This window comes from Dama dama, chromosome 13, assembly GCF_033118175.1.
Source record: "Dama dama isolate Ldn47 chromosome 13, ASM3311817v1, whole genome shotgun sequence".
NCBI classification, from domain to species: domain Eukaryota; kingdom Metazoa; phylum Chordata; class Mammalia; order Artiodactyla; family Cervidae; genus Dama; species Dama dama.
The window spans coordinates 38,986,651-39,013,164 of record NC_083693.1 but is presented as its reverse complement, the minus strand read 5'-3'; the positions used below and the strand labels follow the sequence as shown (position 1 = coordinate 39,013,164).

Below are 26,514 nucleotides of genomic sequence, written 5' to 3'. Positions count from 1 at the left end.
CACAACCATCTGTCTCATAACAGCTCAATTTTAATTTTAAAGTGACAAATGTACAGGTGGAATAAATTTTAAGCAACACCCTCCAGATCCCATTTACATGACAAGGAGCTGAATGCAATTTTGCCTTATCATCAACTACAGTAGTTTTCTGGCAATAATTCTTTAGGAAGTCACAGCACAGAAACAGAACACCCTGGAGTTGTGGTCCATTTGTAAACTGATTTTCATACAGGCTTAGCTGGAAGAATAGATTTTCTTTCTTTCCTGACTAATGGTCAAAGTGGGGCAGGCAGGCTCCTTCTGTACCTATCTTGAGTAAATTATGCCCACCCACCAGCCAGCAGTGTTCTGCTAGAGTCTGGTCTACCCACTGAACCTACCTGCCGTGGGTCTGATCTGCCCTTCGGGTCTCCTGGGGAGGCCCCTGGTCTGAGTCACACTTGCAGGCACTGTATGACCAAGTAAGGGTGGATCTGAAAAGTGGCCTCTGCTTTAACCCAGCAGCTGAGAAGGCAGCAGTTTTTCTTTGTGACTGTTACGGGAAGGAAAGGAGCAGTAATGGCTGAAGGTTGAGGAATCTAAATTTATATTGTAGTCTACTTGCCAGGAGTAAACAATTAATTAATATCTTTCCGAACAAGTTATCATTTACAGTGGTAGTCCATACAGACTGCGGTCCAGAGTAGAACTTTTAAGTTCTCACTAAAACTTTATCCCTTGAGCAGGAAGCCCTTTGTGATATGGCTGTGCAAGGAGATGAACCATCCATCCTTTGGAAAGGAGCTGAATCTGGGAGAATGAGGTGGAAAACACTGAGATGTCCCCTGCCTTCCCAGAGCCTCAAGTCATCCAGGATCACTGGTCAGGCAGGGAAACTGGCTGTGCCACGGGGCTGAGCCACCAGCTTCTCCCACGGCTTCTGTCACTGCACTAAGGCTGCTGGGGATGTGGATGGTTTCATTTTCTTTACAAGTAAGCACTTTGGTGGGACAGCACTGCAAACGCTGTCAACAGAAAACAACAAAAGGCAAGGTGCAGGGGTTGCAGGCAAATAGTTTTATCAGTGTTTCATTTAAAACACTGGTTTGTCCTCACCACAAGGCTTGGAAGGCTCAGGAAGCTTCCAAGAGAGATGATCAGACCCACCCCACTCCAAACACTCAAGGGCATAAGACAGCAGGAACCAAGTTGGCCCTGCAGCCCACTCAGTGTGAGCCAGGCACTGCAGCCAAATCCAGCCCACAGATGTGCTTTTATTCTTGAGGAGAACCATCTGGAATCAAGATTCAGAAATGTCACATTAGCAGCCCTGAGATCATGCCCTCTATAACTTTGCCTTGGGAGGCAGGTGCAGAGGGGAAGAAACTGCAGAGCTGGACATGGGCCAGGTCACCCACTTCATGCCTGGAGGTTTGCTCAGGGGCTGAGTGCTACTGTCTGGGCTGTGCTTTATTGGTGGAACTGAATTATGGCAAAGCCACTAGAAGCACAAAGTGTCAGTGCGTTCACTGGCATCTCAAAAATATCCTGAAAATGTAAATAAACAGATTTCATATGCAGACTAGAGGTGATTTACACTTAAAACATTTAAATATAAATTAAGCTATAACTTAAGTTACAACCAAAAGAAAAACAAAAAAAAAAACCAAAGACACTCAGCAGTTGAGAATGCTGAACACATACACAGGACACCCCAAACACGAGGCCATTAAAGCGATGCCATTTTTCATTGTGCCAACTTTACATTCATGATGTGCTAGTCCCGCCAGGCCACGCTGCACGGGGCCGCGTCATGCCGTCTGGCACTGCACTCCGGCCCGCGGCCCGTCATCGTCCTCTTCATAGGCCTCCCTGTGCTGGCGCCAGTTCTGCTCGTTGGGATTAAACTCCTTCAGCTCCACCTGATCCATGTCCTCTGTAATCCTGACTTTCTGTCGAGGCGGGAGCAGAGCTTCCAGCTGGGAAAGCTTGTCTTGGGGAAGCCAGTGTTTTTCAGGAAAAATAACCTGTAAAGGGTGAGGTGGGAAAGAGCAGTTGTTTCTTCCCTTCCCAATTAAGGCATTTAATTTTATGTCCCATGAGAATAACACACACACACACATACACAGGCACTTACTAAAAACTGTATGATCAGAATCCCTTTCTCCAGAGGTGATTTGTAGATTGGCATTCCTTCATTACGCACACATTTCAGGTCCCCATGCTTTATCACCTCACCTGTTACAAACACACACAAAAAAGGTTTACTTATGAAATAGGAAGATGGACAACGACCTGGAGCCTGGGGCAGGCCCGAGCACCCTCACAGCAGCAGGCTAAGGCAGGGGTCATGGAGCATCTGACTAGAAAGCTGGCCCCAGCCAGAATGGTCCCTGTCAGAGTAACCGGCGGGCGAAGGGGATGAGAGGGGGGTGGGAGTGGGACCCTCTCAGATCCATGTGCCGGGCTCCTGCAGTGTATCCAAGGAGAAGGGGCTGGAGCCTCCATCATAAAGCAGGTTTAAAAACATGAACTAGGAATCAACACTTAGTTTGGGAAAACAGGGCTATTGTGTTAGCCTGCCTCTTCAGATATTACAAATGACTTTCCCATGAGTGGGAAGAAATTCTCCTCCTCACAGACTCGAGCACAGCTTAGAGCAGGAATCAGCCTCGAAGGAGCCCGGCAGGAGAGCCAGCTTCCTGGGCAGGGAGCTCAAAAGGCACAGGGGTCTCCTCACATGCCCGTGGGCCAGAACTGGCCTGGCTTGCACTTGCTGGGTCTTACATTTCTACACTTTTTCAGAAGGTATCATGGGAGTTCAGCACCCCCAGAGCACTTGGTTTACCCCCAAATCTAAAAATATTTTTTCCTTCCAAATATGAAGAGAGATAAAAGGGTTTCTTTAAAAAAAAATTTAAAAAAGGATGCTTTTCAGCTCAGTAATGAAAATAGGTAAAGAAATAAATACTCAGGAAAAATATGAATTGGGGGGGGGGTGCAGTGGTGCGAACACTCATTTATTCAGCACCCTACTCCCCTGGATGAACACTCTCCAGAGGACATCTTTTAAAGTATCTCATGGGAATTTTTCAAAATAAAGCGTGTGGAGGACTCTCCTTGGGGGGTCATCCAGCACAGGGCTGTGGCTCACACAGGGCCCTTAGAGCTGCTGACGGCAGCCTTAGCCAAACGGCCCCATGCTACTGGGCTTGTTATGGTTTTCGTTTTGTTTTTAAATAGCTTTCTGTCTCTCTGTTCCTATCAGGTGTCACTTCTTATTGCCCTCAGTACAGCTTCTCAGGCTTCTGCTTTAACTCACTGTGGGCAAGGAAGCCCTGGGACCAAGTATGGACAACCACATGTAAGAGAGGGAAAAGAGGATGACTTGGCTCTTCTGTGAGGTACAGATCTGCCTTCAGTCAGGGGGATCACAACCTGCTGAAGCTCTTAAGGCACGTTTTTCTCTAATCTGATTCTCAGCCATTTTCAAGACAGCCTAAGGGGCTCTAGCAAGGAAGGCACTATAATAGCAAAAGAAGGAAGAGGAAATGAAGGAAAGATAAATAAGCCAAAACAACAGAAAAGCTGAAAAGAAAAGGAAAGGACTCAAAAAAAAAAAAAAAAAGATAAATGGGCAAAAAGAAAAAACACAGGCGAAATCTCCAACAGGAGGTTTTCCGGACACCCTGCCCTCGTAACTAAGCAAAGAAATGGGTTTCTCAGGGTTCACCACTTCTCTCCCTCTGGGGCTCGCCTCCTCTCTCCTGTCCTTGGCCTCTAGGTTCCCTGTGGCTGGGATTAGTTGGGAGGCAGCAAGGAGCCCTGGGCTCCCATCCCATGGCACGGGCCCCAGCTCCAGGGAGCTCGGCCAAGGATGAGCTTTCCCAAAGAAGTCACACAGCATCCCAAAGATGCCACCCAGCTCCTATTCCCAGAAGGACTGGAATCAGGGTTGAGGTGATGTTAGGGGACGCTGGACATGATACCAGGGGTCTTGGGCACACACCCACTCACAATCTAGGGCTTTGTGCAAACTACAATCCTCAAACTTTCCTACACAAGTGAGGGGAGGAATTGGGTGCCTTGCTAACTGCTAAGTCACTTCAGTCGTGTCCGACTCTGTGCGACCCCATCCCTGGGATTCTCCAGGCAAGAACACTGGAGTGGATTGCCATTTCCTTTTCCAATGCATAAAAGTGAAAAGTGAAAGTGAAGTCGCTCAGTCATGTCCAACTCTTTGCGACCCCATGGACTGCAGTCTACCAGGCTCCTCCATCCATGGGATTTTCCAGGCAAGAGAACTGGAGTGGGGTGCCACTGCCTTCTCCATGGGTGCCTTGGGAGGCTTACAAAATGGAATCTAAAGGAAGATGTTGTATTTAAATTTTTCATGCATATTTGTATTATAGTGCAGTGCTTTTCCTCAATCCTTAAGTATATCTATATGCAAATACAGCAAAAAATCATATGGTAAAATTTTAACAATAGGCAAATCATATATCAGTGGTCCTCGTGCTACTTTTATTTTCACAACTTTTTGTTAAGTTTGAATTTGTTCCCAAATAAAATGTAAAAGACAAAAGAAAACCTCTGATCAAGACTGGGGTATATAATTCCATTTCATTTATACCCAGAAAAGGAAGAAACAGAAAGAGCCAAATGGCAGAGAAAGAGAACAGGCCAGGAAAGGGAAGAGAGAAATGGATACAGAGGAAGGAAAGGCCCAGAAGGTGGTTGGGGAGACCAGGTGGCTCACCCCACTGGACTGCAGAGTCTTGCTTATTTCCAGTGCTGTTGGACAGGCTCATTGGCTGGTTACCGCCAAGCCCAGCCCTGAACCCATCCCATCTAGCTTTAAATCCCAAATGCACACATGAAAAGTTAGACTCCCCAATAACCCTGTGCCCAGTGAGGGGACCAGAACAGCACTGCTCATGGCCAAGGATGGGGTCAAGAATATCTGGGTGGCTCAGCCACCACAACATCCATCTGGACATTCTTTGACATGGACAGCTGACCTGAAGTGCTGTTCACAGGCAGCTGCAAGTTGAGTGTCCCAGCCTGGTCTCTCTCCCTTCTCCCCACAGCCCCTTCCAGGCAGGTCCTCTGAGGCCCCAGCTACAGTGAGCACTAGCCCCGCTGGGAGCTGGGAGCCTGGCATCTAGACACGTGCTGACAGGCTGAGCTCTCAGGCCCATGAGAATCCTTCTGGTCCAGAGGCAGCTCCCTCCAGCTCCTGCGCACGTGTGCAGATAAGCAGTTCTCTAGATGCCACCAAAGGTAAGCTGGCAGGCCACGTCTTTTTTCAGGAATATTCTATTTTAAAATGTCTCATATGTAACTGACAACAGAGAGGCTAGAGGAATGTGGATGAATCAGCACAGATCACCACGTGATAGGGGAAAAAACCACCTATTATCAGCTGTGTTTTATTATACAAAAGTTAATTTTTTAAAAATTTAAGTCAGGTTGGTAGGTTCCAGGTAGAATTTTAGGTTCCCACAGATTCCAACTCTGAATTTTTTTTCAAGCAGACTATAAAAGAAATTCACAAAATTCTCGAGACTCTACTGATGATTTTAAATTTACAGAAAATCATGTCACACTAAACTGGAATGTGAAACCAAGGCTAAGTTGCCAGGTTCATCGGGCCAAACACACAGAAGAACTACAAGGAAACACACATTTGAAACATTACCTGATTTGGATGTAATAACAAGGACTCGATCATCCAGTGTTTTTATCGTCTTCTTGAAGCCACAAAGGGCTTCAGAAAGCTGAATTTTCATTTTCATGATCAAGTCATGGCCTCGTCTCTGAAAGACACTATGATCCTTCTGATCAAGCACAATTATGACATCACCAGGCTCCAGCTCGGGCTCCTGATCTCCTTCTCCATGAAATAGTATCTTTTGCCCATCTTTCATACCTATGAAACATCATCCCTTTCTGATTAGCCATTTCTCTTAAAAACCATACTTTCAACAAAGCTTTAGAAGAGGCTCACAGAGCCTTTGGGGGTTCTTTACTCTTCAAACCTCCCAACTTTGTGCAGGCCTGGGGCTGGAGTGGTGGCTAGGAATACCGCTGACAGAGGCCTCACTCCCCTGCACACATCCCCGGTCCTCAGCCACACGCACAGTAGGGAGAACGGGAGACGAGGCCGCCACCTCGGCACAGCGCAAGCGTGCACTGTCTCCCCAGGCCCCGACGCCACAGCTGACAGCGCGCTGTGAGCACACGTCTGTTTCTGAGGCACAAGCAGTGCTCTAACCAGTCTCTGTGTGCACCCAGGCACGGGGCCAAGTCCTCCAACCTGTGTGCTGGTTTGGGTACTGAACTGGGGACTTTGGTCTCATCTCTCACCTAAAATATATTCTCTGGATTAGAAAGACACAAAATAATCAGGGGAATAGCTAAGAGGGGGAAAGCCCTTAAAATGATGACCCCAGGCAAAATCAATAGCAGGGGGAAGGTGCTGGATTTGGGAGAATCTACTGCAACAGAGGGGAAATGTGTGGAGAAAAGGGACACACAGCTGTGAAGACGTACATGAGCTCTCACAGCCAATGCATGACAGAAGTCATTAGCAAATGACTCTAAAGGATGGTTTGAGAATTGCAAGGGAGGGCAATTAACCAAAATCAAGGTCGAGTGACTTCCGGAGCACTGGAAAACCTTAAGAAGTTGCTTTGGATCGGAAGAGCTGATGGCACACACTAAGGGTGTCTCAACAGCAGCTGCGCTGTGGCTCCCTCCCCTGACACCTAACCTGCGTGTTCCAGTCAGCACCTGAGACGCACTTCTGCCAGCCTGGGGAGCTAGTGCTGCGCTGCCTCACCTTTCTCCACGTGCACCTCGATAATCTTCTTCTCTCGGATGACCTTGGCACCGTTGCAGCTTTCGCAGCGGTCCTTGGGGTTGATGCGCTCGCCCTGGCCCTTGCACTCGATGCACACGGTCTGGATCTGCTGCACCATGCCCGGCCCAATCTGCTGGATGTGAATCTGCATCCCTCGCCCCTTGCATACCGGGCACTTCTCCACAGACCCCTTCTTCCCACCAATGCCTGCGAGGAGACAGGAACGAGGCTGTACTCTTCCCTTAAAAGAGGCTCTGCTGGATGCCACCGCAGAAGGTGATGAGCCATGAAACTGGACACTGGGGTTTGAATTCTATTCACAATCATAAAAAGCCACGTGAGAGAGTCTGGATGATTCTAGCCAAGCAGACAATATCCAGATATTAACATGTGATCGCAAATATTTGTGGTTTTGGCTGTGCCAAGGCAAATTCATCACTTTAACGTCACCAGCTATTTTCTTCCACCGCAGAGTGGAAAAACACCCATGCCTGCACGTGACCGTGGAGGCTTGAGAACACATCCCTGCCCATAGGAGCAGCTACCCAACCCAGCCACTTCTCTATGGGACAGCGTGTGACCAAGTCACCGGATCTGACGTTTCTTGAAAAATTAGATTTTAAAGACCCATGCTAATTACATTTACATTTAAGTCAAGGACCATAAACTATGGCCAGCTACCTGGTTTTGTAAATAAATCTTTATTAGAACACAGGTGCATCATCTGTTTCTCTGCTTATCTCCTGTCTATGGCTCTGTCAACAGTTATGACAGAGACAGTATGGCTCACAGAGCCCAAAATAGCTACCATCTGGCTCTTTACAGCAAAAGTGTGCTGACCCCTAGGGCTGGGTGAACTGTCTTCATTTCTATATTTTTAAAATAATTGACAACACATTAAATAAATGTGCAATCCAAATAAAAGATGAACAGGGCCAAATAAAATGGGTTTGGCCCTCAGGCCACCGGTTTGTAATTTCTGACCTTCATATTTGAAAAGATCAATTGTTTTTCTCTGAATTGTAAAACAATAAGAATTGTTTCCAGATCTGAGGAACCAGAACTATGAGACTCATTTAGAAATGAATCCTTACCTTCACATTTCTCACAAATTACATTTTTCTGGAGAGCCAATTTCTTTGTGACTCCATTATATAAATCTTCAAGAGTTACAGACAACTGATGTACCACATTCTTGCCTTATGGAGGAGAAGAAGAAACAGTCAGTAATACTGTATCAAATATACCACTGTATTAAATACCACCTATATGACCTTTAGTTGTATGAAGTCTCCAGAGACTCAGACTGTGCCTGTTGTCATTCATTCCCTTCCCTGGGGGAGGCAAAGCTTTTGTTACACCTGGCCCATCCTTCTGGCCCTCTGCCAATACGAGAACTAATACTGTTACAGCTATGAGCTAATTATTCAATCATTTATAGATGTCACAAAGACTTTCCATCTTCATTTTCTAAGAACAAATCTGAGAATCAGAGATCAATGAGGAAACCCATCATGTTAACCCGTGAGACTGGTGAAGCAGGCTCCCCATGAAAAGAGACCTTTTCTTACAGATGACACATGAAGTCAGTCTCTCGACCTTCAACTGAAACTCTTTCTTGAACATAATGCCCTTTACTTTTTGAGCCCTTCTGTGACTTGTGACTGACTGCAAACTCTTTCATCTGTGGCAATCTTGTCTGTTCACCCAGGACAGTGGGCCTTTCACCTTCAGGGAGGGCGTCTGTCTGCTCTGGTGCCATCCCAGCCTCTCAGGACCCACAGCATCAGGTCCCCCTCTGCTGCCCATAGGGCTCTTGTGGTCTGAGAGATGGACTGAGATGAGGACTCATCTCAAGGACTGAGATGCTGTCCTTGGTTATTGGCTGTCAACCTTGAGAGATGACTTAATTAAGGGTGTGAAGTTGTTCATCTCAAGACAGTGAGAGAGCTGGGCAAGAGGACACCCAAAGGTTTTAATCACATCCACACTGTCAATTATATGAGCAGGCAATGCACCCAGACAACAGGGTAAAGATTTTTGCCTAATAAACACTTTGTGATTTTTAACACACTATATTCACAGAATTGACAGCCAAGGTTTTAAAGCCCGAAGTCAATTATAATGTGAGAATCAGTATAGCCTTATTCATCCAGGGGCCTCTTGTTGACACCAAACCACCGTTCTTAAACCTCAATGCAGAGCTTGTTTGTTTTTATTTCATTCAGGATTGTAATAAGCTTAGCTATCTATCTGGTTTTGAGGTCTAAAGAAGAGTACCAACTGTAAGCTGGACAGGGGAAGGGGGCTATAAGAGACCACTGATAATAGTCAGAGGTGACAGCCTAGAGCCTGTCAGGAGGTAAGGGATAGAAAAATTTGGAAGAACAAACCCCAGAATCAAAAAACAGAGCCCTGGGGCCATTCGCTAAGAGCCAAGTTCCTCATTCCCCTCTGGGGATGAAGCTGCTAGACCTAATGCATTCTGAAGAGATGGGCAAGGTAGTTTCTTTTACAAAGATGTTCAAACGTCAAGGGGTGAATTTTGCTACCTAGAGAATCTCCTGAGGAGGCTGAGGAAATGAGGCTGCACGCCACATGGCAGACCACCAGCCAGAAATAGAGCCCACCGGCCCCACCCGGGTCAGGAGACTCAGAGAGGAGGCGGGCACTCTGGCAGAGTCATCAGTAATAACCACAGGAGGTGCCATTCACAGCTCTTAGGACACTGGGAGTCTGACCCCAACAGGAGAGAAAAGGAGGGCAAGGTAATCTTGACCTTCCTCCTTTCTCCTCACCCCCATTTGCTCCTTTGTGGGGGTGGGGTGGAGTGGAGCACACCACTTAGGGGATCTTAGTTCCCCGACTAGGAATTGAACCCAGGCCCTGAAAGTAAAAGGGCAGAATCCTTAGCACTGGACCACCAGGGAATTCACCATCCGCTCCTTTATATGTGGGGTTTGGAGAGCGTCAGGCAATTAACTACTAGCTGTACTTAGAGACTCCAGGTAGCCTGGATACTAGACGAGTGATGAACTACTTAAAGTTAATGATTTCCCAAACACGGTAACCACACCCTTTTAAGGCAAGATCCCTCCTGATTCCAGTAACACATACAATTTGGAAACTAAAACTTGCTTAACGTCTTTATTTACCTCTTCTCTCTCGAGCCATTCGTCCTCCGCCACCAAAGAACATGTCAAAGATGTCCATGGGGGAAGAGAAGCTGGGGCTGCCTGAGCCTCCTTCCTTAATGGCCTGTTCACCACCCTGGTCATAAATGTCCCTTTTCTTTGGATCTGAAAGCACTTCATATGCCTGGGATATGAGCTTAAACTTTAAAAGAAAAAAAAAGAAAAAAGATTAAAAAGAGAGAGAAGGTTGGGAGTTGTTTATGAAGCAAACTCACCATACGAATGCAGTAACAAAGGGATTCTGCACCCAATCCCTCAAACTGGTGGGTCTATATGTTATCTGGAACCTGACTTTTCCATTCAACCCCCTTGTAGCATGGGATACACAGGGCAAGCATTACTACAGGATGAGAGGCAGGACCACTGCCTCTCTGCAGAGGGTAAGGATACAGAGCGGTAGGGAGGACTTTCTGCATCCTCAGGCTGCACCAGACAGGAAGACGTGGAGCAGAATTAAGACATCATGAGACCAGGCCAGGACTGAACCTACAACCAGAAAAAGCCCAGTGCTCCCAGCATACTGCTGGCTTTCCAGCTCAGGAGGGCTGCTTTCCTAGTTCATTAGCATGAAATTCAACTACAAACATCTTGTGAGCAACACTCCGCATTCGGGCTGCAGACAGTGTGCATAAAACTGTCCTGATCACCCCTCAAAGTCCCTCCCCTCTTGCAGTCTCCCCCGTATCTCACTTATTGGCAATGCCAAAACCTCATTTCCTCTCCCTCACATCTCATCTGTCAACAAATCCTTCTGATGCTACCTTCAAAAGTCTATTTCCAGTGCCCTAAGACAGACAAAACACCCAAGTCTGCCAAAAATGTATCTTGCAATCCAATTGTAAGAAAAGAATCAGAGAACCCAAACTGAAGTAGCAAAACTCCAGGTGGCACTAGTGGTAAAGAACTTGCCTGCTAATGCAGGAGACATAAAGAGACCTGGTTTCAATCCCTGGGTTGGGAAGATCCCCTGGAGGAGGGCATGGCAACCCACTCCAGTATTCTTGCCTGGAGAATCCCATGGACAGAGGAGCCTGGCGGGCTACACTCCATGGGGTCGCTAAGAATCAGACACGACTGAAGTAACTTAGCATGCATGCACGCACACATTGCAAAACTAAAAGACAGGAAAACGAAATGTAACACGTGACCCTGAATTGGATCCTATACTGAATCTTACATTGGAGAAAAAAAATGGCTACAAAGGACATTAGAACAACTGGAAAAACAGGAATTTTTTTCTCAATGTTAATTGGGTAATTTCTCAATGTTAATTTGATAACTGTACTATGGTTATGTGGGGCTTCTCAGGTGGTGCTAGTAGTACAGAATCCGCCTGCCAATGCAGGCGATGCCGGTTCGATCCCTGGGTCGGGAAGATCCCTTGGAGGAGGCAATGGCAAGCCACTCCAGTATTTTTGCCTGGAAAATCCCATGGATAGAGGAGTCTGGCTACGGTTTACATAACTATGGTTATGTAAAATATATTGTTTTCCCCAGGAGAAACATTTAGGGCTAACAGGTTATGATGTGTGCAACTTACTTTCAAAAGCTTTAGCAGATAATAGTAATACAGATGGGGAAAGCAAATATGGTGACATATTTATAATCAGTGAAAGTGGGTGAAAGAAACACGTGTTTGTTGTACCATTCTTGTCTTTTCTGTAGATACAGAGAAGTTTTTAACATAAATCACTACAAAATATCCAAAATCCATCCCTTCTCACCACCACTATGCCTGCCCAGGTGCAGGCCACCCTCTTTGGCCTGGATAACCACAGTAACTTCCTAATGGAGTCCCATCTTCCACCCTCACCCCAGCTTTTAGTCTTCTGCACACAGCAGTCAGAACTTGCCAGCTAATAGTGTCAACCCTCTGCCTCCTGCCTTCCAAGGGGCCCGTTTCACTTGGGGTAAAACCTAATTCTTATTTTCATCTACAAGCTCAACTTGACACCACTGCCTCCAGCTCTCCAAAATTCTGCTTGTGCTTTACCGGCCTCCTGGCTGTTCCCCAACACCTGAGCAATTACTGCTGGGGTTGTGTCCCCCACTGCCATGTCAGTTCCCTGAGGACAGGGAGTTAGGTCAGCTGTGGCCACTAGCATATCCCCAAGCCTAAAACACTGCTGAGCATGTAGAAGGCACTTGGGAAATACTTGCTACATGAATGGCTCAATTCTGGGAACTGAGAAATGAATAAATGAGATAGAGTCTTGGTTCTTCAGAGGTATGGTTTAATCTGTGAGATGGATGTCTATATAAACATCCTATAATGCAGCTGGCTCCAGAAAACACATAGGAAAAAAAAGTGCTCTGAATATACAAATATGGAAATGACAAGAGACACTAGGTTTTCTCCTGTACTGCAGATCCCGGATGGAGATCTAGTAAGTAATAAAAAATAACAGATGATAGCTAATAAGTAATAGCTAACAACTGGGTAATTTAAAAAACTGTCTCAGAGACATCAGAGTCATACTCAATGTAATTAGGTCTTTTGATATATTGATTCTCGCACATCATTTATGTAAAGAAAGAGGCAGCACTCACTACTTACTCCTTTCCACAGCAGAAAAAGAAGTTTAGAGATGAGGTATATAGCACAGAAGATCAGAAAGCAATCAGGCCAGGCTGCCCTGAGAGAGTCCCTGGGGTCTGCACTAGGTAAATATACTTCATGAAACTGTCTGCTAGAAACACTCACCAAATATTATGGATACTTGAAAAAGACACTTGGACTTAACAGAACAGATGATTAATCTACAAAGAAAAAGGAATGTCCTTTTCCAGAAGGGCAGATCTCATGTGGGCACGGGGCTCCCACAACCCTGGGGGTCTCGGCACTCCAGAGTCTAATTCAGCTCTGTGCCTGACCCTGTTCTCACAGCAGGAGACTAGTACTCTGTCCAACTCACCTTTCAGACAGTAATAATTTGCCATAGGACTGTTTTGGGTTTTTTTTCATCGGTCTCTGTTGCAGCATGTGGGCTTAACAGCCTTGTGGCATGTGGGCTCTTAGTCCCCTGACTAAATTGTCCCCAACAACCTGCATGCCCTGCATTAGAAGGCAGATTCTTAACTACTGAACCACCAGGGAAGTCCCTGCCACAGGACTTTTAAAAAAATTATTATGCACCTGGAAAAATGGCTTTGGAGACTATGCAGCAACTTGGGAAAGCACTGATGGTAAAATATTAACTGGTGAGGGAAAAAGACTTATGTGCCCGGATGCCTGTGTACAATCACCCTGGGAAAAGGCTGGAAGGAAGCACAGCGACAGCACTTAGGGTCATGTGTACTTGGCGGGTTTTCCTCAATATCCTGACATTTTCTGTACAGTGCTGCCCTCTTAATATTTTTGAATTTGAACGTCAGTCATTCAAGCTAAAAGTTACAGTGAAATTGGCCAAAAGAGCAAAGTCCTCTCCAAAGCTGGCTGGGGTTAACAGTCACGACTCTATCCCCAGTCATGGCCCCCAAAAGGGGCTCGCTTACCTACACACTGCCTGTGTGTCTTTCAGAAAACCAGCTGCAGGGAAGTAGAGACTCCAGGCAAAGCACCTGACAACAAACACAGGCACCCAGCGCTTAGCAACGCAGGACAACAGGGCACAAAGCGAAGACCAGCAGCCCAGCAGCCTTCCCCGCTGCCCCGGAGCAAGGAGCAAGGGACGGGCTTAGTCTATTTTTGAAGAGATGTTAATACAGTGACTAACTCAGTAGGAAAAAAATAAAAAAAGGTTCCGCCTATGGCAGATAAAGCAGACTTGCACAAAAAAGCAAAGGCCTACACATTGTGCCCACTACATAGAAGGACCAGAAAGGAGGTTATCTGGTGAGTGAACGCATGAGTCCTCTCTAGGCAACTTATAGTAGAGTTTCTATAAACCGGGTCCCCAATCTCCTCAACTCCTTTCGATTCTGGGGAATATGGGCAGCAGACAGGAACCACAATTAAAGAAGGTTGAGGACAAGTGGTTCACGCTGTGGTCAGAGGCAGTCTCCTAGAAGAAGTTTTAGCAGAGAACTAAATTAAAGGACTTTATTCCCTTCCTGGACGGTGGGGAGGGAGAAGTATTGTATTCCTGAAACATCACAGAACCCCTCCCCCACCTCCCCCTAAAGCTGAAAGGGATCTGCCAGACATTTCAACAGCCTCACTTACATGACACTAATTCAATACCTGGTTATAAATATTAGCTTAAAACAAATCAACCACCTCTGCTCAGATTGGTATACATATATGCAAGGCAACACCTACAGAAATGTATTACCAGTCAAGTCTAATTTTAAAAAAAGCTTCAGAACACCAGCAGCCGACTCACTCCAACTGCAGGCACACAGCCATGACTTACGCTTGGACAGCGCTCTGAGATCTGACCTGAACTGGGGTCAGAAGGCTTTCCCACACACTGCCCCTGAAACGTGAAATTAGAAGCCTGGCTGTGCTCTCCTTAAAGGATGTTCTCAGAAACAGCCTACAATGAATATAGGGAGCAAATCTATGAATCACCAACACTACATAAAAAGCCAGTGACTTTCAAAGCTACAGTAAGCCACCTAAATATAGATGAGAAAGAACACAAGTAACAGACAAACGGTCTTACAGGAAAGCATTTTAAACTTGTGACAGCCACACTCGGCACATGTGGCTAAATATAAACATTGTATCACTGTTGCCACCCAGCCAACCTTCTTAGGCAGCTTTCTCCAGCTTGCAAACGCTCCCACAGACAGGTATTTTGATACTAGCGCTGTTTCGGGCAAGTCTAAGTGCCAGCCGAGTGAACTACCGCTTCAAAAGTGGTCCAAGTGTCATCGCTATCACCTACTACAAAACCCCACCTCCCAACAACCATCCAGGACATCCCAAGTTTTATAAGACAACAGCAGTCAGAGGAAGAGTGATAAGGCCAATAAGCTTTCCCAAGGATAAATGCCTGATCCTTCTAATCACCTACTCTGGTGGGTAATGAGCCTCCTTGGGCATAAAAAGCAGGTTGATTCTTCTCCTATGAACAGGATGAAAAAGTTTCATTTAGGCCTTTCATTTATGTATGCAGAGCATTTTTCAGCCTATTATTAGTCCTTCAGGTCAACTGCGGGTCATCGGTCACAGAAAACCTGAAATGTTCATATAAAATGATGTGTCAGATTAAAAATCTCCGTGTCCCTGTTTAATAAAGAAAAGGTGATTATTCAGTGTCTGACAACCTTGATCAGGCAGGAGATAGGCACACAGGACAAACTCAGTCAGCCATTCTCCAGAGGGACACCGGGGTGTCCAAGGTACTGGTTCAGATTAAAGAAATTCATCTCCAGGGCTTGTGCATAAACAGGGAAAACCAGAACAAGAATAATTGAAATCTAGCCGTTCCCAGCAGAAACACAACTTCTGATCGTGGGTGCCTCAGTTTCCCTGCGTGTTGGCTGCCTTTCCAAGAGGAATGTCCGCAAACCCTAGGAGAACGCGGCCCCCACGTTTCCATCCCGGCCCTCCCCAGCATTCGAAGGCGCCCCCTAAACACTTGTGGAGCGACCAGAGGAATGAATGGGCCGAGCGGGGGGTCGCCAGGGGTCACCAGTCCCGATACTCCACCCGGCGAGCCCGGGGCTCGGCGAAGTGCCCTCCATCTGACCGCACCGCGCCCCCTCTGCCTTGGGCCACCCCAGGCCCCGGCCCGGCCCCGCGGCGGGGTGCGCGCAGCACCTGGCGACCGCCTCATCAACAAGCGTGGCTCGGGTTCCCCGCCGCCTTCAATAATTCAGAGCCCCCGAGCTGCGGGCTGAATAATTGACGGCGGGCCCCGCGCGAGCCCGGCCCGCGCCGCCCCGAGCCCGGCCAGCACCTTCTCGCCCTCATCCGGGTTCTTGTCTGGGTGGTACTTGAGCGCCAGCTTCCGATAGGCCTTCTTGATCTCCTCCGGGGAGGCGCTGGGCTTCACCCCCAGGATGTCATAGTACTGGGTCTCCTTCACCATCTTGTCTCTGCGGGGTGGGGCGGGCAGGACGGTCAGCGCGCCCCGGACGCCCCAGCCGGGCCCCTGGCCGACGCCCCCGCCGCCCGCCCGCGCGTCACGGTCACGGCCGCAGCCGCCGGCGCCCCCGCCCTCCCGGCCGCCCGCGCCGGGCCGACCTCCGCGCCCGGCACCGACGCACTCGAGCCGCCGGCTCCTCCGCGGCGGGTTTTATTCGGCGCCGGCGGAAGGTTCCGCAAGGAGACAGTGACGCCACAAAGGCCCAGAACCTTCGCGGAGGTTCCGGCGGCGCCTGGACCTGGTGGGCTGGGGCGCGGCGGCAGGTTCTCGGCGGACACTCCCGACGCCCCGTCCCGGCGCGACACCCCCGGCTCACCCGGTATCCTCTGTCGTCTGCTCCTCCGGCCGCCCTTCTGACTCCCCGGAGGTCCAGTTCTGACTGCCGCCCCGGGCCATGTTGGGGTGTTTGGAAGACGGCTTCGGCGTGGAGGGCGCCTTCCGACGGCCGTCCCGCCGACCCGAGGCCGTCCCCTTTCCCTTCCGCGGGTCCGTGGGTCTGGCCGGCTCGAGGATCCGGTGGCCTGGAGGGCAGCGTCGGCGGGAACCCTGCCCCAAGGGGTTGGGCTGGGAGGGCTGCGCCCCGCGTTCCCCACCCGGCCTCTCCCTGGGGGTGTGGCCGTCCTCTGTTTGGTCACGGCTGGGATGCGCCCTGAGGCCTGTCTCGTATTGTTGCATTTTTGAGGGGGTTGGAGTGGGTACAGGCCCTCTACGGTGCTGGGGCCGCATTTCCCGAGGCCCTGCAGCTGCTGGCACCCCCCGAGGCATCTTCAAGGCTGAGCTGAGCCTAAGCCCTTCCAGATGCGTACAGTGGTGCTTTGCTGGCATCAGCTGTGGACGGTGGTCTCTCAACTACCCACAACTGGGAACCCCTGAAGTCTTCCAAGAGTAAGCAGTGACGTCCCACCAGATGATGCGCGTTAGATAGGAGCAGTGACGTCCCCCATGTCTCCCAAAGGTGGGCAGAGACCCCTCCCCTCCGAACCACCGAGGTTGGTCCAGGCTGGTGGGCACAATGGGCATGGGGAGTCGGGTAGGAGAGTGGTTCTGGAGACTGCAGCAGGACCCTCCCTGCCTGGTGCCGTAAGAAGACCCTGACTTCCTTCCGCTGTGCCCAGCTTCCAGTGGGTGCCTGGGAGCCAGGACCGCTACTTACTGCAGTGACGTGGGCGTGGCAGGCAGCACTATCAGAGAATTGCAGGCCTTCTGCTCCAGCCCAGCCTTGGCTTCTGCGGGTGGAACACTGTCAGGGAGGGGAGGCCGCTGCTCACCTGCCTGGAGTCCCTTGGCCTCGTTTTGGGTCCTGTGGCTGAGGCGAGCACCATCCCCTCCTCCAGGTAGTCCGTGGGGGTGAGAAACGGCTTTTAACTTCCAAGAGAAATTAAGCTGCTCATTTCTGTTCTTGGAAACCTTGCTTTTCCCCTCTCAGACCACTGGAGAGCAGAGAACTCAGAGCAGGAAGTCAACAAGCTTGATTCCGTATCCAGATGTTATTAACTAGATGAGCCTTAGCCTCTCTGAACTTGCTTCTTCATGAGCAGGACATGGTCATTGCCACTTGCCTGCCACCCCCACGGGGCTCTTGCAGGGATCAGATGGGATGATGACTGAGGGCTTCTAAGACTGTGGATCTCAAACCTGGCTGTTCATGGGCATCATTTGGGAGCGTCTAAAAATCCCTGTGTCCAGGCTGCACCCCAGACTAATCGCATCCAAACTTCTCTTGGTGGAACCCAAGTGTCAGTCCTTTTCAGGTTCCTCAGGTGATTCCAGTGTGCAGCCAGAGCTGAGAGCCACTGCCCTGCACCACACATTTACCCAGATTCAATAGTCTGAACCAGTGACAGTGGCAGGAAGGGCCTATGTGAGTGGTCAGAGCCTAGATGCATGGAATGGGACTGTGAACTCTGGAACCAGTGAGAACTAAGTTCCAGTTGCTACATCAGGCTGCCTGCCCTTGGGCAGGTGATTTAACTGCGCCTTAGATTCCTCAGCCTTTTAATAGGGATAATATTAACAGTAACTGCCCCATGACCTCCTGAAGCACCTGGCACATAGTCTCATCACACCATGATACATTTTGTTCTTTTTCCTTTTATCTAAGCCGAAAAATGTTAGTCACTCAGTCGTGTCTGACCCTGTGACCCCATGGACTGTAGCCCACCAGGCTTCTCTGTCTATGGAATTCTCCAAGCAAGAATACTGGAGTGGGTTGCCATTTCCTTCTCCAGGGGATCTTCCTGATCCAGGGGTTGATCCTGAATCTCCCACATTGAAGGCAGACTCTTTACCGACTGAGCCACCAGGGAAGACCTATCTAAGCTGATTCTTTCCTTTATGAAACTCTAGCCAGGCTCCTCAGAGCCCTTTTCTCAACTTTGGCCTCAACCTTGACCTGTAAAGGCTTGAACAAGTACTAACATAGTTTCTAACTGCTCAAGACTGCCTCCCTAAGATGACACAAACACTGCCCCAGACTGCTTGCCTGAGAAAACTCAAGGCTGCCAAAGATTTTTATTGTTTGTTCCAGCCAGCGCCTGAGGACAGGGCCTCTGTCTTCCAATCTCCATGGGACAATTGAATTCTAACTTCGGTAATGTCAGTTAGCAAAGGCTATTGGCCTAGTTGAATTTACACTTGACCTTTGGTAATTTTTCACTTCTCTGACTCTCCTGAGCACCGCCCCCCTTGCCTCCCTCCCGTCTCCTTCATTTTCACTTTAAAATACCCAGCTATTTCTGTGCAGATTAAAGCAGAGTTCAGTTCATGCTGATATCTTTTCCCTATTGCAATAGTTACTACTCATTAAAATCTCTCTTTACCACTTCAGCTAGTGTCCAGGTTTGTTTCCCTTTGACAAAGCCTTTGAAGATCTAGGACATTTGTTTCCTCAAATTATGCGTGGGAGGATTTGAGGCTGTGCATAGACATTTCTTACTATCAGTTCTGTTTGTTTTCAGGGTTCGCTTTTTCTTCATTGCAACCTTTATGGAAAATGACATTGGTTTTTGAGTCACAGAAAGCAATGTAAAGTTTCCTTTTTATTTAGGTTAAAAATGTAGATAAATATGTAAGGTAAGCAGTACTTGTAAGTAAGTATATGATAGTGCAGGTGGCACAAGGAGAAAGCAAGAGTTGTGGTACTTGGAAACTAGGGAAATGCCGATCCAATTCCACCCCCGTCACTTTGCAGCTGAGGAGACTTCTCGATGAAGAGGCAAAACTAAAAGGCATAGATTGGGCATTTTCCCTGACTTTCCAGTATCAGAGTCCCCTTGTGACCCAGGGTGGGAGGAGAGTCAAAGCAGGCACAGAAGTAGCTTTCGCCAAAGCTGCCTGGAACAGGTTCTCCCTGGAGTCAGCTGAAGTGGGAGAGCCCCCCTGAGTGGGGAAAGGGTCTGGAAGGACTTCTGGGGGAGGGTCTGAGCCTTAGACCAGGGAGTGAGCGCTGCCTGGCATAAAGGTGGGAGGGAGGGGGTCCTGCTGAAGGGACAGCAGAATAAAGGCAGAGAGCCCAGTGCTGGCCCGGATGAAGGCCTCTGATTTGGGGGAGAGAAGTGGAGATGGGTGCCGTTGAACCCTGAGTGCCTCGGGGGGCAGTTTGTGAGTTTGTTCCTCTTCTGACAGCTCCTGGGAGCCACTGAAGGTTTCAGAGCAGGAGCAGCCTTATGGGAGGAATCAGCAGTAGCTGTCACCAGGGGCTGGACATGCAGATTTGAGAGCCCCCTCCACGGGGTTGACAAAGGCTGGCCTAGAGAGAGCGTGCGTAGAGGGAGGGAGATAGTGTCACGGAGAAGCCTGGGGAACACTTGCCTTTAGGAAGTAGGAGGAAGACCAGCCATCAGGAGATCAGCAAAAGGAGAAACTGGAGCATGGAGTGGAGCTGAAGCCATGAGTGCCAGAGTGATGAGAGGAGCAGAGGGCCAGTGCCCAGGTGGCACCCAGGCCAGGAACCGTGAAGCTGGTGCTTGGCGTGGGGGTGGGGGGCAGGGGGTCACAGGGTTTCTCCAATGGGAGGATGTTAATTTGTTGGCCCCTAAACTAGCAGGTGTCACTCCAGGCCATTGTTTGACTGTCCCTAGGGACTTCTGCTTGGAGAGGACCTGCCTCTCACTGGGTGTGTGCCTTTGGGCAGATTACCTCTCTCTGAACCTCAATTCCCACCTCTGTAAAATGAGGGTAAGAACACAGACTTCATGGGTTTATTGTGAAGAGTCATAGGGACAAGTATGGATAAAGTACTTCATGTGTTCCTGGCAGAGAGCCAGTGCTCTCAAGATGGAATTCCTTGGTTGCACCAAAACAGATGGTCGATGTGCACGCACTGTGTGCCTAGCTCTGTGCTGGGCACCAGCAGTACAGTGCTGGATGCAGGCCGGGTCTGCCCTGGAGGAGCTCACAGACTGGCCAGGCCTGAGCACCTGAACCTAAGCACTCTGGGGAACCCCCAGCATGGGCCCGTTTTGCCAGCACTCCTAGAGTTTTTCCTAGAACTCATATTGAGATAGGTATCCTCTGCCATCGTGCCTTAACAGACAAAACCCAAGCTCCTGTCATGTTTGTGTTTGAGGGCATGGTCTCCCGAGAGCCCACTTCCTCCTGGTACTCAGCCTGCACACAGACAGACTGCCCCCAGAGGTCAGGGGTGCCTCCCATCAAGGGGGAGAAAGAACTAAGAAAGTGAGGGAGTGGTCAACCTGTTCCGTATTTATACTTTACAGTGTTCCCACGAGGGCACCCCCCCCCCACCCTTCGTGTGGTCACAGAGCCCAGAGAGGACATGTATCCATGCTTTCACGTGTCAGGACAGTACCTTCTGCCTCCCAGCACTGGGGGAGGAGTGCAAGAAAATCCAAGAAGAGACTCAGAGCCCACACGGGCCAGTGGGGAGGTAAACCTCTACGTCCAAGTTGTGATGAGAGCCACAAAGGAGTAGTCTCTTGAGATCTGAGTGATCATGGAGGTCGTGTGTGTGTGTGTGTGTGTGTGTGTGTGTGTGTGTGGTGTGATGTTCATGTTGAGACCTAGAGGTTGAGAAGCAGACTTCCCTGCGGCGCCAGTGGTAAAGAGTTCCAGGCATAGACAACGGCACAGGTGAAGGCTTCAAGGTGTGTAACAATTTGACCTTTTCAAATAATCAGTGTTTCTGGAGCAGAGATGGAGTGGGGTGTGGACCAGTGGACAGGGTTGGATTTTCAAAGTTAAAGCCCCCAAAGGGCTTTAAGTGGTACACTTGAAGAAACTGTTGTATATTTATTCCATCATATTTATTGTTTTTCTTTACTTCAACAAAATTGCTATATTGTAATAAACAGCCTCACTGCATACTTTGTGTTCTATTTTCAGTAATGCCAGATGACAAAACATTTCTTGAGTCATTGTGGCTCCAAGTTTTAATTTGGGGACACTTTGCTCTTCTGAGCAAAATAGCACTTAGATTCAGAAGTGAATCACAGATTTTCTGCATCATACTCAGACATTGCAGTGGGGTCACATAAGAGTTTCTGAAGAAATTACAAATATTTTAATTTCATCATATAGTTAACAGTTTTTAAAAGCAGCTTTATTGAGGTGTAATTGACATACAATGACAGGCATGTAGTAAAGTGTATCATAAGGTTTGTATATATCTATGAAACTATCACCTTAAGGTCTTGAACATTCATCACTGTCCACCGTCATGAGAGCATACACTTAAAAGATGACCTGCCCCACCTTGCACTAGTCAGCTGCTGAACTGGGTCCAGAAGCCTATTCTGCTGTGTCCTAATTTTCTTTTCAGGAAATAAACCCATTAGCACCCTTGGGTGTGTTGCTCGCTCTGCCAGTCTCTAGCTGTGTGACCTTGGACAAGTTACTTAACTTGACTGCCTCAGTTTCTCATCTGTGAAAGATGGTCTGTGAGGCATAGATAAGATTATATATATGATGATACATACACATATATAAATTATCCAAATGAAAAGCCCTTAAGACAGTACTTGGCACAGAATGCAATAAATATTGGCCCTTGCTATTTGATGCAGAGAGCTGTGTAAATGCATTTGCCTAGAAGTATTACACTGGGGAATACAAAAAGCATAGTAGGATGGAAAACTGAAATCACTCTTCTCCAAGGGAATTGAACTGAGACACTCACCAAATGATGATGCTATTTTCGGATGCCCCGTGTGTCTAGTTAATGCCACTCTTAATAGTTTCTTCAGATCTGTGCATGTCCTGGGCTGGTCCCATCTCATGTTAAGTATGGTTCTTAGCAAATTACAGACTCTCCCAGACCAGGAGGAAGGAGCTGGCGTCTTCCTTAGGCACTCAGGCTGTCATCAATTCCTCTCTCTCTCTCCCCTTCCCTATTACCAGAGGCTGTGGCTGTGCTCAGAAAAGTCTCCCAGATCTGTCCTCTGGCTTAAGGCAAGCCCTGTCCTCCTTGCCTTGCCCACTCTAAGCATTCTCCTTCCTTGCCAGCTACTTCTGCAGCAGCCAAATGGTGAAATTCCAGAAGCTCAGTTCTGTTCCAGTCACAGCCCAGCTCTAGAGCATCTGATGGATCCCTGAACAGGATAATCAAATCCAAATCCTTTCCCTTGGCATTGAAGTTTCTCCATGGTCTTAACCCGGCTCACCCTTCTTGGCTCCAAGTCCCACTTAGAACCCTTATTTGTACTGTCAGAATAGCGCAGTGCTGTTCCCCAGCTCAGGACTTGGGAGAACAAGCCTGGAATTTGTTCAGAAGCAGAGAGACACTGCAGTTCTATTATGACGACGGGGACATAACATTTAAAGAAACATGGACATCTCAGTACCTGGCTTTGAGCTGTTCTCAGAATGGAAACCATCTTTGGAAAAAATAGGGAACACATTAGAGAGGAGTTTGGGATTTTCTAGGCAGGGCCTTAAAAGACGATGGCAAATCACCTGGCATGACACCCAGGAAGACTACATCCTGAGGAAGGAGTGTGGAGAAGAGTAAAGGGCAGAGAGAGTTGGTGAGATGAAGAGTGGCTTGAATGATGGGGGCTGTCAGCACCTCTGTCTCTTCACCTCCTCCTCACCCCACCCATCTTGAGTCTGCTAAACTCACAAACATTTGGGGGGTGGGGTGTGAGTGAGTATACATGCATGCATGTGTGCAAGGGTGTGTGTGTGTGTGTGTGTGTGTGTGTGTGTGTGTGCAGGGTAGATCTGGAAGAAGGGGTTGAGCATATTATACAGGGACCCTTACTTAGCCTCTGGGAAACATAAAAATTTTCGGTAGAGCTCTAGAATGCTACACGCTGTCCAGTTTGGGGGATTTGAGCCTATTTTACCTGCGTCAGTGATCATTTAGTTTCATTTATAATTGTTATTTTTGTCATTACCAAAAAAATACTCTCTAAAAACCTCCTGGGAGAAACACAGAAGAAAAAACAGAATTTTGCTGCAAAAAGAGAACCTTTAGAAATGCTTGCTTGTCAGAAATATATTTTTCTTTTCTGGTTAGCTGACAAGTGGTTTGTGGAAGAGGGCCCTAGAAAACATCAGGCTCTGAACAAAGAAATGAAAATGGCCAGTAACCATCCTTCAGAAGTTCAGCCTCACCGCTCATCAAAGAAATGGAACTTTAAACAGCAGCAAGGCCTATGTTTGCCAGCAAGGGCCAGGAGAGGCTGAATCTCTGCAGAAACCTCTGGTCACTGTGCAGTGGAGAGAGAGAGTGCCATGTCCCTCTGCTCCAGGCCTCCCAGTGGCCAGGTGACAGGTGTCCCGAACTTGGGTCCGCATCCCACTCCCAGCATTCACAAGAAGCACATCCCCCTACACACCCAGAGCCAGAGGGCAGAGCTCAGAAAATCCCCGTGTTAACCTGAGAGGGACCATCGTAACCCCCCAAAAGGCCAAACTTTTATCATATTAAGAGTTTTGTGTACTTTATTAAAATATACATTATATATACTAAAATTCACAGTCCACTGATCAGTGACTTTACACATGTGTATACCATGTGACCACCACCGAGATGGAGAGAGAAAACTTTCGTCACCCTAGAAGTTTTCCTCATTACAGTAGTCACGCCTTACCATGGTTTCACTTTCCTCCATTTCAGTTAACCTATGGTCAATGTTTTAATGTCCAAAAAAAGTCCAAAAATAACTCAAAAATTTTAAATTGCATGCCATTTTGAGTATATAATGAATTCTCACACCATCCTGTGTATCCCACCTTCTAGTCACTTAATAACCATGTCTGTTATCAGATCAATTGCCATAGTATCGCAGTGCTTATGTACAGGTAACCCCTATTTTACTTAATGGCCCCAAAGCCCAAGAGTTCAGTTCAGTCGCTCAGTCATGTCCGACTCTTTGCGACCCCATGAACCGCAGCACGCCAGGCCTCCCTGTCCATCACCAACTCCCGGAATTTACCCAAACTCATGTCCATTGAGTCAGTGATACCATCCAACCATCTCATCCTCTGTCGTCCCCTTCTCCTCCTGCCCCTAATCCCTCCCAGCATCAGGGTCTTTTCCAATGAGTCAGCTCTTCGGAACAGGTGGCCAAAGTATAGTGATACTGACATTAGAGAGAACACCAAAGAGAAGCCGTAAAGTGCTTCCTGAGGGGAAAAGGGAAAGGTCTTAATCAGAAAGAAAAAGTGTATGCTGAGGTTGCTAAGATCTAAGGTAAGAATGAATCTTCTATCAGTGAAATTGTGAAGAAGGAAAAAGAAGTTTGAGCTAGATTTGCTGTCACCCCTCAAACTGCAAGAGTTCTGGCTGAGATTTCCCTGGTGGTCCAGTGGTTAAGGCCCTGAGCTCCCACTGCAGGGGGCACAGCTTCGATGCCTCTTCTGGGACTAAGATCCCACATGCATTGGAGCATGGTCAATAAAATAATAAATGTATATATCCTTTTAAAAGAATTATAAAAAAAGAAAAAAAAAGATTTAATGGCCACAGTACATGACAAGTCTTAGTGCAGGTGGGAAAGGCGTGAAATTTGTACAATAAGAAATTTTGAGAGAGAGAGAGAGAGGACATTCACAAAAGTTTTACTATAGTGTATTGTAGCCATTTCCTTCTCCACGGGATCTTCCTGACCCAGGGATCACACCCGGGTTTCCTGCACTGCAGGTGGATTCTTTACCGTCTGAACCACTGGGGAAGCCTTAAACATGTTTCCATCCAGTTTCAAACTGGGGACTTTTTGCTTGTGAGACAAATGTGATAACCACTACACTGTGGAAATGGTCACAGTAATTGTATTTTATTATTATTGTTATCAATCTCTTAATGTGCCTAGTTTATAAATTAAACTATCACAGTTATATATGCATGGGGAAAAACCTAGTGTATGTGTGGCTCAGCATTGTCTGTGGTCTCAGGCATCCACTGGGGATCTTAGAACGAGCGTATCTACAGATAAGAGGCAGCCACTGGATCCTGAGCTGTCTCCGCAGATTGAGTCAGCTTACTGTTAACTCCACATCCATGGAGCCATATGGTATGCATATTTTTTAGTCTGGTTACTTTTGCTCATTGTATATTTCTTTGAGATTTATCCGTGACTATATATGTATCAGTAGTTCATCTGCACTGATGAGAAGTACTCTGTTGTTTGGATAGAACACAATTTGTTTATCCATTATCCTGATGATGGACTTTGGTAGTTTGTCATGAATAAAGCTGCTGTACAAATCTTTGTTTAAACGTATGTTTTAATTTCAGGGCTTCCCAGGTGGCGCTAGTGGTGAAAAACCCGACTGCCAATGCAGGAGACATAGACACAGGTTCAATCCCTGGGTCACGAAGATTCCCTGCAGGAGGGAATGGCTACAATACACTGTAGTAAAATTTATGTGAATGTCCTCTATCTCTCTTAAAATTCCTTATTGTACAAATTTCATGCCCTTTTCACCTTCTCTAAGCACTCCAGTATTCTTGCCTGGAGAATCCCCATGGACAGAGGAGCTTGGCAGGCTACAGTCCATAGGGTCGCAAAGAGTCAGACATGACTGAAGTGACTTAGCGTGCACACACACACATGCACGTGCCTTCATTTCTTATCAGTAAATACCCAGGAGTGGGCTCACTTGGTCATAGCATAGGTGTATATTTAATTGCTAAACAGTTTTTCCTAGTTACTCCTTTGTGGGGCTTCCCTGTCGTCTCAGCAGTAAAGAATTCTGCCTGTGCAGGAGACAAGGGTTCGGTTCCTGGGTTGGGAAGATTCCCTTGGAGAAGGAAACGACAATCCACTCCAGTATTCTCGCCTGGGAAATCCCAAGGACAAAGGAGCCTGGCGTGCTGTACAGTCCATTGGGTTGCAAAGAGTTGGACACGACCGAGTGAGTAAACAACAAGCCCCATTATACATGCCCCCCACCGAGATGTATGAGTTCCAGTTGCCTGTATCTTTGTCCGCACTAGGTTTTGTCAATGTTTTTAACTTTAATCCTTTTTGGT

General features: G+C 47.8%; 2 protein-coding genes across 5 annotated transcripts in view; one reads left to right on the top strand and one right to left on the bottom strand.

Annotated features, from left to right (window-relative positions):
- Nucleotides 1-10: 10 nt before the first annotated feature.
- On the bottom strand, nt 11-16,644 carry DNAJA4 (DnaJ heat shock protein family (Hsp40) member A4). Of its 4 annotated transcripts, XM_061158901.1 has the most exons (8): nt 16,393-16,637; nt 15,888-16,026; nt 10,000-10,180; nt 7,939-8,043; nt 6,824-7,051; nt 5,681-5,911; nt 2,117-2,217; nt 11-2,006 (listed from the first exon to the last, which is right to left on the bottom strand). In XM_061158901.1, the coding sequence occupies exons 1-8, from the start codon at nt 16,470-16,472 to the stop codon at nt 1,791-1,793; spliced, it is 1,281 nt and encodes a 426-aa protein (XP_061014884.1). In that variant the 5' UTR covers nt 16,473-16,637; the 3' UTR covers nt 11-1,790. The 4 variants fall into 4 exon arrangements, 2 of the variants coding, with proteins under 2 accessions (XP_061014884.1, XP_061014885.1); XR_009695427.1 differs by lacking the exon at nt 11-2,006 and having other exon boundaries at nt 2,118-2,217; nt 5,681-5,808; nt 16,393-16,644; XR_009695428.1 differs by lacking the exon at nt 11-2,006 and having other exon boundaries at nt 2,118-2,217; nt 5,681-5,798; nt 16,393-16,644.
- The window catches only part of ACSBG1 (acyl-CoA synthetase bubblegum family member 1), a 99,729-nt gene continuing 89,685 nt past the window's right edge, over nt 16,471-26,514 (top strand). The window contains 1 exon segment of the mRNA XM_061159103.1: nt 16,471-16,634. Coding sequence (XP_061015086.1) covers nt 16,471-16,634 — 164 coding nt within the window.

Excerpts from the sequence above, each read along its gene's own strand:
- DNAJA4 (XM_061158901.1), bottom strand. The coding sequence starts at position 16,472 with ATGGCCCGGGGCGGCAGTCAGAACTGGACCTCCGGGGAGTCAGAAGGG. Across the intron at positions 8,044-9,999 it reads AATGGCTCGAGAGAGAAGAG|GCAAGAATGTGGTACATCAG; the intron begins GTAAATAAAGAC and ends CTCCTCCATAAG. Across the intron at positions 5,912-6,823 it reads CGAGGTGCACGTGGAGAAAG|GTATGAAAGATGGGCAAAAG; the intron begins GTGAGGCAGCGC and ends GATGTTTCATAG.